The sequence below is a fragment of the Gigantopelta aegis genome, chromosome 4 (assembly GCF_016097555.1).
Source record: "Gigantopelta aegis isolate Gae_Host chromosome 4, Gae_host_genome, whole genome shotgun sequence".
Lineage (NCBI taxonomy): Eukaryota > Metazoa > Mollusca > Gastropoda > Neomphalida > Peltospiridae > Gigantopelta > Gigantopelta aegis.
In genome coordinates this window covers 30,955,125-30,973,494 of record NC_054702.1, presented here as the reverse complement: position 1 = coordinate 30,973,494, position 18,370 = coordinate 30,955,125, and the positions used below count along the sequence as shown (strand labels likewise).

At 36.2% G+C, this 18,370-nt stretch overlaps 1 protein-coding gene across 2 annotated transcripts in view; it reads left to right on the top strand.

The window, feature by feature from the left end:
- LOC121370367 (unconventional myosin-VIIb-like) overlaps window positions 1-18,370 on the top strand; it is a 162,006-nt gene that overhangs the window by 108,699 nt on the left and 34,937 nt on the right. For both annotated transcript variants that reach the window (XM_041495534.1, XM_041495533.1), the window contains 2 exons: window positions 10,640-10,817; window positions 15,450-16,183. In XM_041495534.1, the coding sequence (XP_041351468.1) occupies window positions 10,640-10,817; window positions 15,450-16,183 (912 nt within the window). The remainder of the gene's footprint in view (window positions 1-10,639; window positions 10,818-15,449; window positions 16,184-18,370) is intronic.

Below are 18,370 nucleotides of genomic sequence, written 5' to 3'. Positions count from 1 at the left end.
CAGATGTGTACAGTTCTTTTATTAACTGGCCTTACTTCATTGGATGTTTATGGATGTCAGATTGTCGTTTCCAAATAATTCCATAGATGTACTAGCCTAATGAAGACATTTCGCTAACGTGATATCACATGTAGGCTGTCTAAATAAGGAAGATTTCTGGCATTCTTAAACTGTTTTTAACATCTCCACAGACACTGCATGGTGTTTTGATGAACACATAATGAACTCCAAAATCTCTAGCAACAGCATTTTGTGCAATTCCAACCTCGAGCATACTCATCACTAGAATATGTTAATTGTCAGACGTTTAACATCATGTTTATGATTATCAGGTACCAACAAAAGCAGGGGACAATATTTCAGAATCTTAGGTAACTGGAAGTCGGTTCAGGTGAGTTTTACTCAGGTAACTGATTGTTTGATTACTTGAATATAGTTCTCGTAACCGATGAGTTAGACCTACCTAATTATAAAACATTTGAACTACGGTTCTATGCTACATTGGTGCTTCAAATGTATTAAAAAAATTAACTGATTTTTAATTTGACTTCTGATAGGGTACTTTTAATTTTAGAAATTAATTGTTCACCACGTAACCAGTTGGTGTTTCATGTGATTTTAAAGTTGCATAACCGAGATGCGAACAGAACAATGGTTCTAGTGAAATATTGTGCCCTGCAAAAGTGTTTTTCTGATTGATGAGATTCCAAACAATTGTTTTATGGTCCAATGAAAAGAAAACTGACATGAGGAGCAAGTGACCTGAAATGCGAGTAAGGCAAGCTGTGTGCATAGTGTGAACATCATGTGCAATTGACAGCACACTTCTGGAATACAATGAATTGAACAGAATGGTTACATAATCATTTTCTAAAATTTTCATGACCAGATTTCAAGGAAATGCAATTCTGTATACATTTGTTTGGTGCACAGGGAATTTTTTCAGTGAGTTTAAACAACCCCTGCAATTAAGAAAATGTCCAGAACAAAAAACATGCCAAACAGTGCTGTGGACAATTAACAATTCCACAGCAATGCTGTGTGCCATTGCAGAGGCTGTATATAAAAGATTTGTTACGTGTACTTTAATTCCTGATCATGGACAACTCTATGGCGAGGGGGCGAGACGTAGCCCAGTGGTAAAGTGCTCACTTGATGTGCGGTCGGTTTGGGATTGATCCCCGTCAATTGGCCCGTTGGGCTATTTCTCGTTCCAGCCAGTGCACGATAACTGGCATATCAAAGGCCGTAGTATGTACTACTCTGTCTGTGGGATTGTGCATATAAAAGATCCGTTGCTGCTAAGTGGCGACAGCGGGTTTCCTCTCTCAATATATGTGTGGTCCTTAACCATATGTCCGACGCCATATAACCGTAAATAAAATGTGTTGAGTGCGTCGTTAAATAAATCATTTCCTTCCTTCCTTATGGTAGCATCAGATTAGTCACCCTATAACTGTGGTTTAAAATGTTCTGAGATCCTGTTGAATAAACATTCCCATCATTTCCTTTGAAACCTGTTTGCTTTTCTTGACCATCCATGACATTACTACAAATGTTCATGTACATGTCTGTATGAAGTGATTGGCCTGATTGACAGGCAGTATACGTATATACCAAACTAACAGTGGCCGAGTGACCCGGCAGCTTGGTGTCCAATATTTGGTACAAACAAAGCATCAGTGGTCCACTTGCCATTATTACTGTTTACCGAGAATGCCAGAAACACGAAAAAGGAAATGAAGCAATCGAAGAAGTAAGAGGAAAAGTAGAACTGACGTTGAGTGGAGATTGCTTGACAAGTGAGTAAAGTTTACACTGGTTGCCGCCTCATATTGCTGTCAAACGTTGCTTAATGTTCATCATATATAGATGCGTTTGATGGCCGATTCCTCCCACCTCTGTGGCCCCTGCGGTGATTCATCATTAACTAACTTGAGATTTTGGCTCTGATTTTCGACATTTTTCTGTTCAAATTTCATGAAAGGACATTTTCTATGTTTTGTAATGATGTTATTGATTATTTTCTGTAGCATTTAAGAGTTTAAATGGGGTAAAAAAAAAAAAAAATGAAGTGTAGGCTGATTCTGGTGTTGGGGCGTAAAGATCTGAATGAAACTAAGGCTTCATTAATGTGAGTGAAGTTGAAGTTGGAAAGCTGCAAGATTACATGGCATATTCATGATGTGTGGCTTTATCATGTACTGCGGTGATACCATGTTATCAAGCTCTGTCAGTGATTACAGAACTGAATAATTCTGCTATACCATTTATTTTGCTGTTACTTGAACCCTCTGTGCTGTCAGTGATGTCCAGTTATCAGGTTCTGTGAGCTGTCAGTGATATGTTATCAAGTTCTTTGTGCTGTCTGTGATATGTTATCAAGTTCTTTGTGCTGTCAATGATACCATGTTATCCAGTTATCTGTACTGTACAGTGATGCCATGTTTACAAGTTTTCTGTGCTGTTAATGATATGTTATCAAGTTCTGTGTTCTGTGAGTGATACCATGTTATCAAGTTCTGTGTGCTGTCAATGACACCATGTTATCAAGTTATGTGTGCTGTCGGTCATAACATGTTATCAATTAAGTTCTGTGTGCTGTCAGTGATAACATGTTATCATGTTATCTGTGCTATCAGTGATACCACATTAGCAAATATTTTATGCTGTCACTAATACCGTATTATCAAATTCTCTATGCCATCAGTAATATAGCATATTAATAAAGACTGCTATCAGTGATACCATGTTATCAAGTTATTTGTGCTGTTTGCTGTATCATGTTATCAAAGTATATGTGATTTCAGAAATACCATATTATTAGCTGCATGCTTTATTCTATCAGTGATACCATGTTATCAAGTTCTCAATGATACCATGTTTTCAAATTATCAAAGACACTCATGTTATCAAGTTCTATGTGCTTCTATTGGTATCATGTTGTCAAGTTATCTATGCTGTCAATGATACCATGTTATCAAGTTCTGTTGTTATAACACACGGTACAGGACAATGCCAGTAGTACCATGTTGTAGCATACTGGGTTCTGTCTGATACCATGTTGTCAAGTTCTGTGTGCTGTGTAACATCATGTTATCCAGGTTTTTGTGCTGTCAGTGATTTCAGAAATGGATGATACTATGATGAATTCATTTGTGGTAAGAAACTCTTATAGTGTCATATTTACATTGGTAATTAGGAAAACACAAAAGGGATTACATGTTGACAAATGGGAAAACATGATAGGGAATCTAAATTCAATGTTTTTAGACAAATCTAATTTTTAGTAAGAATACCCATTACAAACATCACTGGCATCATCAAAACAATCCAATGAGTTGGAAGGGCAAAACAACTACAGATCTGACAGATTGTATACCAGTAATTAGCGAGATTTCTTTACCTTTGTTGGATGGATAAAGCTTAATGATGGCACTGAATGCAATTGCTGACCTTGAGATATAAATTGTTGTAGGTTAAGGGTATCACCAACAGACACTGGATACAAATTACAACCATCGTTAAAGCTCATCAACTATGGCATAATGTATAAACCAAAATGTATACAGTGGAACCTCGTTAGTCCGGACAGTATGGTTATTAAAAAAAACGTCCGGATTAACGAATTTCCAGATTACTGAAATGTACGTGATGAGTAACCTCCCTTGATTCAAAAACAAAATAAAAACGACACATTTGAATTTTACAACCAAACAATTCTTCAACCAGTCTTGTTCTGTTGATCCGCCTCATGGTGTGAATAAGCGCTATTTGCATGTCCGTGAGGCCAGTCTACTATTCAGTAGTGTACTGCCAGGTGAAAATGCGATTAAATGAAATGAAATACTGTTTACGACATGTTGCATTGTTGATACTAAATGTTTGATTACTAGCGACAACAAGTTTTCAATTTTATTAGTCGTGTTTTGTCGTACCGGTTAATGTTGTAAATCTAGGCCACGTGGTCGAGTTCATTTCCACAAAGTGGGTACGTTGTTGAGGAATGCATATTGTTTCTCACTTATATACAATCATTATTAGTTTAAAGTTTCTACGTTTATAGATTATATTTTAAACATATTAAATGGTGAAATTATAATTAATTTCTGCTATATCTACTGATATAATATAAACGCCAATATGATACACCCCTCCGCCCCTAGCACAGAAATACAACTCTCAAAACCGGCATGAAACTGTGTTTTGATAGCAATAACATATAAAGACGTTTTCTTTGTCTTTATTTTGGGTGACTGGCAATACTCTTGAGTTGGGACACCAAAACAATTATGACCAGTATTCAGTAATAGATCATACAGACAAGTTGGGAGGGTAGTTAGTTACAAAATGAGATCATGGGGTACCGTAGGGTATGATCAAGAGTTACCCACTTTTAAAAATAAAATACTCCCCCCCCCCCCCCCCCCCCCCCATAAAATAAAACAGCCAGTCTGGTCATAGATCAAAGAAATTATATTTAAAAAAACAACAAACACTTGTGAACACTTGTGCTCTATCCGACTAACACTAAATAAACACAGGTGAATGGTGTGAAACCCCGTGCAGCCATTTTATCTCTGTCGATTCCTTGAGCGTTAATTGGCGGATTACTTGTATGTTCAATCAGCGGTGACCAGTCAGACGAAGCAATTTGCCTTTACTTTTTACATTTGATTCAGAATTATGACCATCTGGTTCCGGAAGCTGAATATCCGGATTAACGAATAATTTTACTGAGTGGTCGTTTCGTTTTGTGATAAAACCGTCCGTAAGGTGAGGATTCCAGACTACTGGAGTCCGGACTAACGAGGTTCCACTGTACTCACTTTTGTACATTTGAAATGAACTTCAATCAGTGAAATAACCTTTCAGTCATGTTTATTTGCTGCAAAAGTCACTTTTTAAAGACGAATTGACTTAGCTAAGGAGATTTAAAAATTTGCAATTGGTGGGCCATTTCATTGTGGGTGACAAATTCTTAATTTCAAGCCCTGTAAAGCTTATTTGAAGAATGTGTTTCTTTCTGACTTTATTTTGTTTAAGATTAACCAATTCTGAATGCATTGTTCCAAGATTAACTAATTCTGTATGCATTATTCCATAATTAATCAATTTTGTGTGCAATATGTACACTATATGTATATGGTGTTCGAGAAATCAGATTATTTTGTATGTCCTGTATCATTCTTTCACACATTCCTTTGTTAGTTCATTCATCTATCTGTTAATTCATTCATCATTGATTCGTGGTGTGTACGATTGCCATTAGATGGTTCTGTAGATACTCAGCATACAATCTAATAAACTTCTTTAGGCAGTGCCATGAAACCTGATCAATGCAAATTTCCAAACACTGGATCAATACGTTTTACTTTTTTTGGTTAAAATCACACATTTGAGAAACATTTAATCCCAACCCCCAAGTAAAAAAATGTTTTAATCCTCAGGAAAATGACAAGAAGTACCATGAAATTACTTTTAATCATGGTGGTCTAATTTTCATGTAATTTGTCGACTAGTGAAGTTAATTAACTTAAAAACACAGCAAAAATATAATACATGTACATGTACACAGTACAAATTTATGATGCTACCTTTTATTTACAAACTTAATGTGTTGGGTTTGGGGGTGGGCTTTTTGGGGGGAGGGGGTTGTAGCTAAACCACAAAAATAACGGATTTCACAGTGGTATAACAGAAATGAGAAAAAGAAATGAATATTAGTTTTTAATGACTTCTTGGCATACTTTAAATTACAGCTATTTGGTGTCTAATATATGGTTATTTAAACAATTGGTCCACAGAGAGAAAATCTGTTCTTACTGATAAAGCAGCAAGGGATATTTAATATGCACTTTCTCATAGAAAAGACCGTACATTTTGCTGTTGATACATGAGTAGCTAGGGCACTGATTCAAGGAAGGAAGTGTTTTATTTAACCACGCTCTCAAAACATTTTATTTATGGTTATATGCCGTCGGACATATGGTTAAGGACCACACAGATATTAAGAGAGGAAACCTGCTGTCACCACTACATGGGCTACTCTTCCGATTAGCAGCAAGGGATCTTTTATTTGCGCTTCCCACAGGCAGGATAGCACAAACCATGGCCTTTGTTGAACCAGTTATGGATCACTGGTCGGTGCAAGTGGTTTACACCTACCCATTGAGCCTTGCGGAGCACTCACTCGGGGTTTGGAGTCGGTATCTGTTTAACCAGTTTGTGGAGCACTGGCAGGAACGAGGCACTGATTCAGGATTTGTTTGTTTTTTTAATTTTTTTATTTGCGATACATGTATTTCTAGTCAATTGCAAATTGATTAGCAATTACTGTTCAATGTTTTAAATAAATTAAATTGTGAAGCGATCTCTGAAACTTGTGTAGTGAATCGTGACGTAATACTGAACAAAATGTTCCCCATGGTTGGCATGGGAAAAACCTTGAGTCCATTGCACCTCAGGCAATCACTGTACCACTGAGCTACATTCAACCCCAACAGGAATAAGATGACACCTCTGTGTATAATGTAGTAATCGCTGGAAACATGATAGTTGCTGATACTGTGGCATTGATTTTCTTTTCATCTTCACACAGTCTGGAACACTTTTGAAGTGTTCATTATTTATTCATAGTGAACATTTAAAGTCTCATTTTGGTCGTCTCCGCTAAAAGAGTTAAAGAATATCGTTATCGTATCACTGTGGCAACATCCGCAGTTTGCCCTCGGCTTTACATCATTACATTCCTGTCTTCAGCGCAGTTTCCCGGTCCAAGGTCAACACAGCTTGCCTTATGTTTTGGCATATTTATATTTGTTAATGCTAAAGAATTTAGAGTCTGATATAGACCATATTTATTTTGTATTTTGTGGATTAATTAGTCAACAGGCCGTATACATATATACTCAATAAAATGAATTAAGGGCCTGTAGACTTTGGGTAATTTTGCTAGTGTGACATATTATTTTGGGTGACTTCTAAACATTGGCTCATTCCATCCAGTGCATCACAACTGGTCAAAGGCTGTGGTATGTGCTTTCCTGTCTGTGGGAAAGTGCATATAAAAAATCCATTGCTGCATTAAAGGGACATTCCTGAGTTTGCTGCATTGTAAGATGTTTCTGACTACCGGTAATAAAATATTGCTACGATTAAACTTATATATTAAATATATTTTCTTGTTTAGAATATCAGTGCCTGTACATACAGTGTGTTTCTGATCATCTTAATGTTTGTAAGAAATCCAAACTGGATTCTGTTTTCAATAATTTCGTACATACGAAAAAATAATATTTTTGGAAATAAAATGGAATTTAACCTAGTAAAAATATTAGAACGACCAGAAACATGTTTAATATACAGCCACTAATATTTTATGCAGAAAATTTTATTTGATATGTAATTACAATTGTTAAAAAGGCTCTGTTAGTCGATAACACCTTAAAGGTTCCAGCAAACTCAGGAATGTCCCTTTAAGGGAAAACATAGCAGGTTTTTTCTGATGACTGTGTCAGAATTATCAAATATTTGACATCCAATAGCTGGTAATTAATTAACCAATGTGCTTTAGTGATGTCATTAAACTTTAACTTTTAACTCGAAACATTGTTTCAGTAAAATGTAACTCAAGATGTATGCAGAAATCTTGCACATGCATGGTGAGTTTTTTGTATGGGTTTATGAAAATTACTGAAATCCACATTCAGCTAGAATTTACTACATGTTGGTTCATAATGATACTTATCTTTTGTTAGCTCTAAATTGTGGTCCATTAAGTTTAAAAAACATGCCACAACTGTTGACACCTTACATTGGAAGAATCTGCTTCTTTTTTATTCTTTTATGGTATTCAAAGGAAAATGATAAACATATGTGCTAGTTCTTAATTGGTACCTTTTTTCAAAGGCGTATATGTGTTATAAATCTTTTACAAGAAAAAACAATCAAAGTAAGAAAACTACTGGCTGGACAGTTATGGCTTCAAGATCAGAATATGACAATGACAGTGTAAGATTATTAGTTTGTCCAAGTCTATTATTCAGTAAATATTTTGATATTGTGAAAAATGTAATTTTCTTCTGAAATATGTTTCATTCAGTCTCTTCTTGTGGACAATAGATTTTGATTTAGGCCTCAGGCAGGCATATTGATTAAATAATAAGTTTATAAAACTTACATTAGCATATATTCATGTGTTAAGGTTAGGTTCTGTTATCAGCACAGATTTACTACATATGGTAAAACATGTAGGGCCAAATTTACGAAGCCCATTTTAGACTTACACACGGGTAACTGTACATACATTTACAATGCTTAAACACCTGTTTTAGACTTACACACGGGTAACTGTACATACATTTACAATGCTTAAACACCTGTTTTAGACTTACACACGGGTAACTGTACATACATTTACAATGCTTAAACACCTGTTTTAGATTTACACACGTGTAACTGTACATACATTTACAATGCTTAAACACCCGTTTTAGACTTACACACGTGTAACTGTACATACATTTACAATGCTTAAACACCTGTTTTAGACTTACACACCTGTAACTGTACATACATTTACAATGCTTAAACACCTGTTTTAGACTTACACATGTGTAACTGTACATACATTTACAATGCTTAAACACCCGTTTTAGACTTACACACATGTAACTGTACATACATTTACAATGCTTAAACACCCGTTTTAGACTTACACACGTGTAACTACATACATTTACAATGCTTAAACACCCGTTTTAGACTTACACACGTGTACCTACATACATTTACAATGCTTAAACACCCGTTTTAGACTTACACACGTGTAACTGTACATACATTTACAATGCTTAAACACCTGTTTTAGACTTACACACATGTAACTACATACATTTACAATGCTTAAACACCCGTTTTAGACTTACACACGTGTAACTGTACATACATTTACAATGCTTAAACACCCGTTTTAGACTTACACACGTGTAACTACATACATTTACAATGCTTAAACACCCGTTTTAGACTTACACACGTGTAACTGTACATACATTTACAATGCTTACACACCTGCGTTTAAGAAAAACAGGCTTCATAAATTCGGCGCTATGTTCGTTCCAGCCAGTGCACCATGACTGGTACCTGTATATCAAAGGCCGTGGTATGTATTACCCTGTCTGTGGGATGGTCCATATAAAAGATCCCTTGCTGCTAATCGAAAAAGGGTAGCCCACGAAGTGGGGACAGCGGGTTTCCTCTCTCACTATCTATATGGTCCATAACCATATGTCTGACGGCATATAACCGTAAATAAAATGTGTTGAGTGCATCGTTAAATAAAACATTTCTTTCTTTCGTTTGGCCCTATGTCATCTCAATTTGTAAACATGCATCATGCTTGCTTCTGCAGGAAAGTAAACACTTAATTAAAATGGTTGGAAGAAAGAAAAGGAAAGAAATGTTTGTTTAACAACACATGAAAACATTTTGAACTGTGGCTGTTTGTTGTCTAACACTGGTAAAGCCCTTGACTTAAGGAAATTGTTATTTCATCTACGGCAATTGCCACGAGTGTCGCAGTTACGTTCAAACCCTGTGTTGTGACAAAAGGAAATCTGTTGCTGCCATTTAGGCTATTCGTTCCAAGCATCAGAGCGTTTATATACAGGAAGGGAGAGATCGATCCGACGACCCTTCACATGTCAAGTGATCACTTGACCACTGAGTTACATCCCCTCACAACAAAGGCTGAAGATGATCGATGGATACAAAACTGTCTTGGCATCAGTCACTGATCGCTATGACAGTGTCCGCTAATGATGGCACTTGAGCTAATAAGAGATGTGCTAGGTGAAACCATTAGATCATGTCATCATTATAGTCATCGTGTTAAACTCTGTTATATTGCAGAGCACAGCTATGGCCTGGAAATCAAAGAAGCATTGAGATTCATTATATATATATCATCTGGAACCTGTGGGAAGTCATAACTGAGATCGATGTAGACAGTTTGTTAATATCGTTATATGACCTGTTGTCAGAGTGCTAATACATCAAAAGCTGAACACATAAAAAATGGATAATAGATCTTGTAACAAACTTACAGTGTTATATATGAAACTGGGGGGGGGGGGGGGGGGGGGGGGGGGTGGAGGGTTGCATAAATATTCTTTATGAGGATGACTGAAATGACAATTATTAAATGTTATATATAACAAATTTTAGTTAATTTAAGATTAATTATTCACAATCCCCATTTAAATATCAGTATGAAACTAAACCTCTCTAAACCAGATACCCCATAATACCAGACTTTTTACATGTCTGGTTTAAAGAAGATGTCGTCATCAGTGTAAACAAAAATAAAATAAAAACAAAAGCAAAAAAAACACCCCCAAAACAACAAAACCCCAACAAAACCCCCCACCTAAAATAAACAATATTATTACATTCTTTAAATATAAGAATGTAAATTAATTGCCCAATTACAAAACATGTTATTTTCTAACATTATAAACATTAAAGAGCCTAATGACATTTTATGAATACAACACTAGCTTGTTTATTATCCCACATGTTAGTTATTCCTGTTGTTATTGTTGTTGTTAATTATCTTGATATTTTGTTTGTCTAGGATGCACATGAAGGAGACAGGGTTCTGGCTCACCTGGACAAGTCGATATCCGAGTTTGACGACAACCTGTCACCTGCGAAAACTGACCGAGGTCCTGTGTTTATCGCACCTCCCCCGCCACCCGGTCCACCCCCTCCACACCTTCTTCAGTTAGACGGACTACCACCGCCTCCACCAGGTAGGTTTCAAGTAACTGTATTTTCTTTTTTTTTCTTTTTCTTTTTTTGGTGCTTTATATATCCAATTAAGGTTCAATCACGCTGTCCTGGGCACACACCTCAGCTATCCGGGCTGTCTGTTCAAGACAGAGGGTTAGTGAGTAGTTATTAGTGAGAGAGAATTCGATGTAGTGGCCTTACACCTATCCATTGAATCATTAAACTCACTCTGGGTGGGAGCTTGTATCGGGGTGCAAACCCTCTACCGACCAGCCTTATGTCCGATGGTTTAACCACTACGCCACTGAGGCCGGTCTATATATACTTGGTGAATGCTTTTTGTGTTTGATCTTTCATTGTTGATCACAGCTGCTGTCTCAGGTGTAGTTTTTATTATACTCAACAAAATTAATTGAAGGGACAGACCCTAGTTTCAGCCCGTTAAAATTATCACTAAGTTTAGTTAATCTACAAACTTGTAATACATTTGGATAAATTTACAACTGAGTAAAACAAGAGTTTGTGATTTTGAAATGGTGAAATATTCTCTAAAAATAGACTAAAACTCGACTCCATAACTGTTACCTCTTAGACACATGTGCGTTTTTGAAAATATGAGAAATGCATTTTGTGATATTAAAAAGACCAGGATGACCAAAAACACTTCGAATATACGGAAATGAATAATCTAAGCAATACAATCTAAGTAAAGTATAATTTCAGTTACCAAAAACAGCTCTAATAGTAAAAAATATGCCTTAGTGTTTAAAAACTAGGGTATAGGGGGTGGTAAACATTTTTGTAATTCTTTGCTACTGTTATATATTTATTTTAGCAAGTTTTAAGCACAGATGACTTCCAAACATTGTTTTTTGTAAAATTTGGCCTGCATATGGTGTTTCTTTTTTGTTAACTGCCGAATGTACATTTGGCTAGAATTCATGAAACATTGGTTTATATGTGTCATTTAACCTGCTCAAATGAAAATCATTAAGTTTATAATGGTGTCGACACCTTACAATATGAAGATGTCAAACCACATTTAACCTGCTCTAAATTGTTTTTGTTATATTTAATCATTTAATTTTAAGATCGAAGGCCACTTCAATATCCTTTGGATGTACTCCTTCTAGGGCAATATGAAAACTCTCATGATGTTTAGTAAAAATTACCCCTGACATTAGTGGGGAAAAACCCACATTGCAAATGCAGCATTTACATATTTTGTAAATATGAATATCCTGTCCCTCTTTTCACCAGAATCTAAGGATTTTTAAGCTCAATCTCCCTTTTTAGGTGGCATCTGATTATTACAATTAGTAAAATTGTATTTATTTAAAGTAGGGTTAGTGAATATTTAATCATGAAACAAATATTACTTTCAGTATAAAATTGAGAGGCAGCCTGCTATTCACTTGGTTTATATTATTTAAAAACTAGGCGACAGACTTGCATGTGGTATGAAGGCTGTTGACAATAAGAATGACTGTTAATTGTGACAATACAATATGTTAAACTTAAAAGTTACCACATAAATTATCAGTAATATGCATGGTTATTGCACACTTTCAATGTTTAGATTGACAGCAAATAGTCCCTGAGGTCAGGTTTAAAAGTCTGCAGTTATACAGGTTTATTGCACATCTTTGTCAATGAGAAAACAACCTGAGCATGGTACAACTGCAGTTGTGTTTCAGTTTTAGATTAGTAATGATGTTGTACATGTACTATGGTGAAGCAAGATTGTAACTTTAAAATTTCATGTGTTTGTTGAAGGCCACCAAGAACACCAGATAATTTGTGTATTAATAAATAAAATCCTTTAGATTACTTAAAGTGTGGGAGTTTTTATCAATCATTTCATTTTAGCTTGCTGAGAAAAACTGAAAATTGTTTTGGAAATATCTTTCTTTTTATTTCAGTATGCCATTTGTAAAAACTTTGGTTAAGATATAAATAAAACAGCATTACTTAAACGTAGTGAAAAATGTCATCTGCTTTGTGGAGAATGAAATTATTTTTTATTGATTTGTGTATTGTATTAAGCTGGATCCTTTTATTCAATTAGTTATTCCACTAGTTAACAAAACATATTCTCAATAATTATATGCTATATATAGAGAGATTATCAAAATAATAATGAAAAATATTGAGGTTTTTTTAGGACAAACCAATCAATAAAATATAATTTCATTTTCCATGTCGCAGAGTACATGAATTCATCACTATGGGTAAATATTGCTGTTTTATTTGTATCTTCACCTATATTTTACAGATAGCACATAAGAATAGAATTTTTTTGATATTTCTGATCAGTTTTCGTTTTCTTTTTATGTCAAGCCAAACTGAAATTATTGACAGAAAACACTTTGCGGAGGCTGGGATGTGGTATCAGTTATCTATAGTCCATCCCATCCTACAAAAAATGTTTTTTGTAAATAATTTCAGTTTGGTTTGACGTAAGTGAAAAAAAAGTAAAAATGTTTTACAAATAACAAAACACAATATTTTTGTGTGCAATTTAGAAAAAAAATCATCTCAGAAATAAATAACTTGTAATAAATTCCATAGTATGAAGAAAGGTGTTCGCTGTGGGAAGGACCGTAATATACGGTATATTATTTGTTATTTGTACAATAATTTTCTGACCATGTTGGAATATAACAGTGACCTCAGACCAATGGACTTACTGTAATTTCTACCCCTTGAACTACATTATTACGCTAGTAGTGAATTAAATTTGGTCTGCAATTCCATGTGTTCTCATTCCAGCCATTGCACCACGACTGGTATATCAAAGGCCATGGTATGTGCTATCCTGTCTGGGATGATGCATATAAAAAATCCCTTGCTACTAATGGAAAAATGTAGTGGGTTTCCCCCTCTAAGACTATATGTCAAAATTACCAAATGTTTGACATCCACTGGCCGATGATTAATAAATCAATATGCTCTAATGGTGTCATTAAACAAAACAAACTTTAACAATTTCATGTGTTCCCTTATTTTTTCTATCAGTTACATGTATATATATATACATAAAGTTATAATTGTTTAAAACCTAAAGTTTTTTGTTTTTCTCATATTGACATCTCATGGACATTTTAACCAGTTTTGTAAAAACAATCTTCCATTGTGTCCAGGTTGTGCCATCACTATTTTGACATTACTAGCAGTTAAAGAGTAATTTCATACTTTCATTTTAATTTTATCTTATTTTCGTGCTTATATCCAATTAAGGTTCAAGCACGCTGTCCCTGGCACACACCTCAGCTATCTGGGCTGTCTGTCCAGGACAGCGGGTTAGTTGTTAATTGTTAGTGGTTAGTGAGAGAGAAGAGGTTGTAGTGGTCTTACACCTACCCAATGAGTCGTTAAAACTCGCTCTGGGTGGGAGCCGGTACCGGGCTGTGAACCCAGTACCTATAATTATGGCCAATGGCTTAACCACGACACCACCGAGGCCGGTAATTTCATACTAGGAGATCTTAACTTGATAACTGTTTTCAGTGGTTCTCACACAACCATAGTCATCAGATGTGGCTGGCAGGCTGTGGTTAACCTAATGAGCTTCCTTTCTGAAATGCCCAAGGGATCATTTAATCGTGTTGATACTACCTCTATGCTGTGATCATGCCATCAAAGCAAGTGATATCTTAGCCAGGGGTTTTTCAGATTCTGGTATAATCATTTTTTGAGGAAGGAAGGAAATGTTTTATTTAACGACGCATTCAACACATTTTATTTACAGTTATATGGCATCAGACTTATGGTTGAGGACCACACAAATATTGAGAGAGGAAACCTGTTGTTGCCATTTTATGAGCTACTCTTTTTTATTAACAGCAAGGGATCTTTTATATGCACGATCCCACATACAAGATAGTACATACCACTGCCTTTGTTACACCAGTTGTGGAGCACTGGCTGGAACGAGAAATAGCCCAATGGTCCCACAGACGGGAATCGATCCTAGAACGATCGCACATCAAGCGAGCGCTGTACCACTGAGCTGTGTCCTGCCCCCGTTTTTTGAGGAAGCAGAGGGTGGGATTTAGAGCACTTGCTTAAAGGTGCTTTGTTTGTATGATCGAAACCCCTCAGTGGATCCATTCTCTGATTGGATTTTGCCCCCATCACAGTCAGCATATCAAAGTCTGTAGTATGTGCTGTCCTGTTTGCATATAAAATATCTCTTGCTGCTGATTGAAAAAAGTATCAGGTTTTCTCTGAGACTATATGTCAGAATTAACTAAATGTTTGACATCCAGTAGCCGATGATGAAGAAATCAATCTGCTCTAGTGGTGTCATTAAAGAAAACAAAGTTTAACTTTAACTTTTCAAGGTATATGTGTATATACCGGCAATGGAGTTTTGTGTGACAAAGGTACATGTATGTATCCAGTACCGGATCATATGGACTGGTGGCAAAAAGCAAGTGTTTAAATCAAACAGCCAATTAGGGATTTGCTAAATGTGTTGATCCGACAAAACAATTATGTAACTTGTTTCATTTTGCTATGGCATAGCTGTACTGTGGATTTTTAAAAACAATATTATTATTATTAAAGACAAAGCTACTTTACAGAAAAAAAATATTTTAAATAAATTTCTAGTGAAAATTGGTTCATTTTTAAATTGTTATTTGCAGGATTAGCAGAGTTGGGTCCCCCGCCATCAATCCCAGCTCCAGGCAGCCCACCGGGTATTTCTCCTCCACCTATCAGCAACCTTGTTACTAACGATGATGACACACTGCCTCTGCCGCCACCACCGCAGAACTTTGAAGACCTGACGAGCATCAGCGGAGAACTACCACCACCACCACCACCACCACCTCCTCCTACAGTCAGCATCACTCAGCAGAATGGCTGGCACGACCACGAACCTCCAGGGATAACAGACCTAGAAAACATCTACGAACAGCCGTGTTTGTTTCCCGGAGTTCCCCCCATCGAGGTTACAGAATATCCCAAAAGACGATCTGGTCCTGCACCTCCACCACCTCCCCGTCGCGGGTCTGCCCTCACGGCTCCCCCATCCCCACCCACCTCCCTTGGGAGGTCTTCCAGCATGAACCTTCCAATATCGGCGTCGGGGTCGGCAATATTTCCACCCAATCAGCGCCCTCTCAGTGCCCTGTCTCCGGAGACGCAGGAGAAACTGTCGTCCTTGTTGGAGCAGCCCCCCGAGGAAGGGGGTGTACAGAGCCCCGAGGGGGGAGTCGTGACACAGAATGTTGAGAGAAATGACAGGGAGGGGTCGCTAGAGACTGACACGGTGTGGAATATTATCGAATACGCAGAGAAGTACTTCAATAACCATGCGAAGGATTATGGCGGCACTCTGATGAAGAGTTTGAAAAAGAAGAGAGATTCGTTGAAGGTGAGGATGCATGATTGTGTTATATAAGTCAAACTAATATTAGCAGAGTTTTATTTTTGAAAAACCTAGGAGATTGAAATATTGCACTTCTCAAAATGTAGAAAAAGGAAAAATCTTAACAGCAGGGTTTCTGCCAGAGGGTACAAATGGAAACATTACGTACCCTAAAATCCTGGAAATTAATAGATATATTTTTATAATTTTCAAAAAGATTATTTTAAGAGAACTGTAGTTTAAAAGTTGTCTAAATACATGAAATGCACTATCCGATCTCAAAAGATTTCAATCCCATGAACATCTAGTATCTTATGATCTCTTTTGGTGTTTTTACATACCTTCAGATTATTTTCTAGCAGAAATCCTAAACAGTGACTACAAAAATATAATTAGGGAGGGACCCCACCCCTGAACAAGTGATTGATTGAAGTTGTTCATTATTGCAATAATTATATGGTAAAATCGGGAATTTTTAAAAAGTTACATGCACAAGTATAGGCACATTGTTCAAATTAAATTGACTTAGCATGGTCGCATTCATGCCCCTCAAAAATGAAAGTCTATGTTAGTGGTCTTGGTTATTATTGTCTGCTCCAAACATTTCAGGGAATGAGATCCTGTTACAAAAATATTGCATTATCATAAATGCATGAGGTCGTTTTAGTATGCCATTAACTTCACTCTTTGAACCTACCCTGTATTGTTCTTTTTTTTTCTTTTCTTTTTTTGTAAGTGTGTGTCCATTAAACTATATTAAAAATTGACTTTTTATGGGTGTGTAAGAAAAATAATAATACACTGTTGTCTGTTGGAGACCATTTATTTTACAACTTGTGGTTTTCAACCATATCTTATTCACAATAGCTCATTAAATACAATTTAGATAAACAGTGTTTGTGTATTATTCTCTGTTTCCTAGTTGGTGGTGAGATTTCAGATTGCAAAGGGAATAAAAACCAAATGCAAAAACAGTAAATTAGTGCCATATTCAGTTTTTGTTTAGATTATTTAGTATTTATTATGTTGCTGGTTATATATCACAGAGAGAGAGAGAGAGAGAGAGAGAGAGAGAGAGAGAGAGAGAGAGAGAGAGAGAGAGAGAGAGAGAGAGAGAGAGAGAGAGAGAGAGAGAGACAGAGAGAGAGAGACAGAGAGAGTAAATAAGAGAGAGAGAGAGAGACTAAATGAGAGAGAATGAGAGAGAGGGATAGGGAGGGAGAGAGATTGAGAGCTTATTTTAGTATTTATTATGTTGCTGGTTATACATCAGAGATAGAGAGAGAGAGACAGACAGACAGAGAGACAGAAAGAGACACACACACACAGAGAGACAGAGAGATAAAGACAGAGAGATAAAGACAGATAGAGATAAAAAGATAGAGAACTGAACTGTGGTACTTTACCATGGACAGGACAATTCATATCAAGTATTTTGATTTACTAGTCAAAGGATGGAATAGGGAATAAAAATCTAAATTCATTTTGAGGCCAGTCATTCCTACAATCCATCATACCTGAAGCGAACACCCTACCAGTGAACTATATCTCGCCCCACAATGGCTACACAGTGTGGAATGAATGTCCCTTTAACAGGAAATCACTGAGTTGATTCCTCACTAAATTGGTGCCTGTCTCCGAAACCGTGCGGAATGATGATTGATTATTCGGTGCAATCGCAGCTCACCTCTGAAATTATTCCCTGTGTGGCGCACTGTTGATAATACACTGACCCACTCTGTGATTGATCAGATCCTCTTGACCATTATTAACGGCATTACCCAGTGTTTGCCACAAACAAAATAAAGGCACTTCTTGGAGCCATCGATGTAAGGGGTCAGTTTTTATAAAGTGGGTCTATGTGCATCAGATAATAAACGTGTCCGGATAATTGCCAAGCTCAGTTAAAAGGTTAAATAGGTTATAAAGAGAGGGTATGATATTCATTTGTGTGTTATAAAACTCGAAATCTTAACTTCCTTCTTTCTTTTTTTTTTAATTTAATTTTTATTTCTTTTTTTCTTCTGTGTGTTTCTTTATCACTATGGGGATAAAATGTCTAAAATTTGCATCTGTTTATAACTGTAAAGTTAAAGTTTGTGTTCAACGACACCACACCACTAGAGCACATTGATTTATTAATCATTATCTATTGGATGTCAAACATTTGGTAATTCTGACATATAGTCTTAA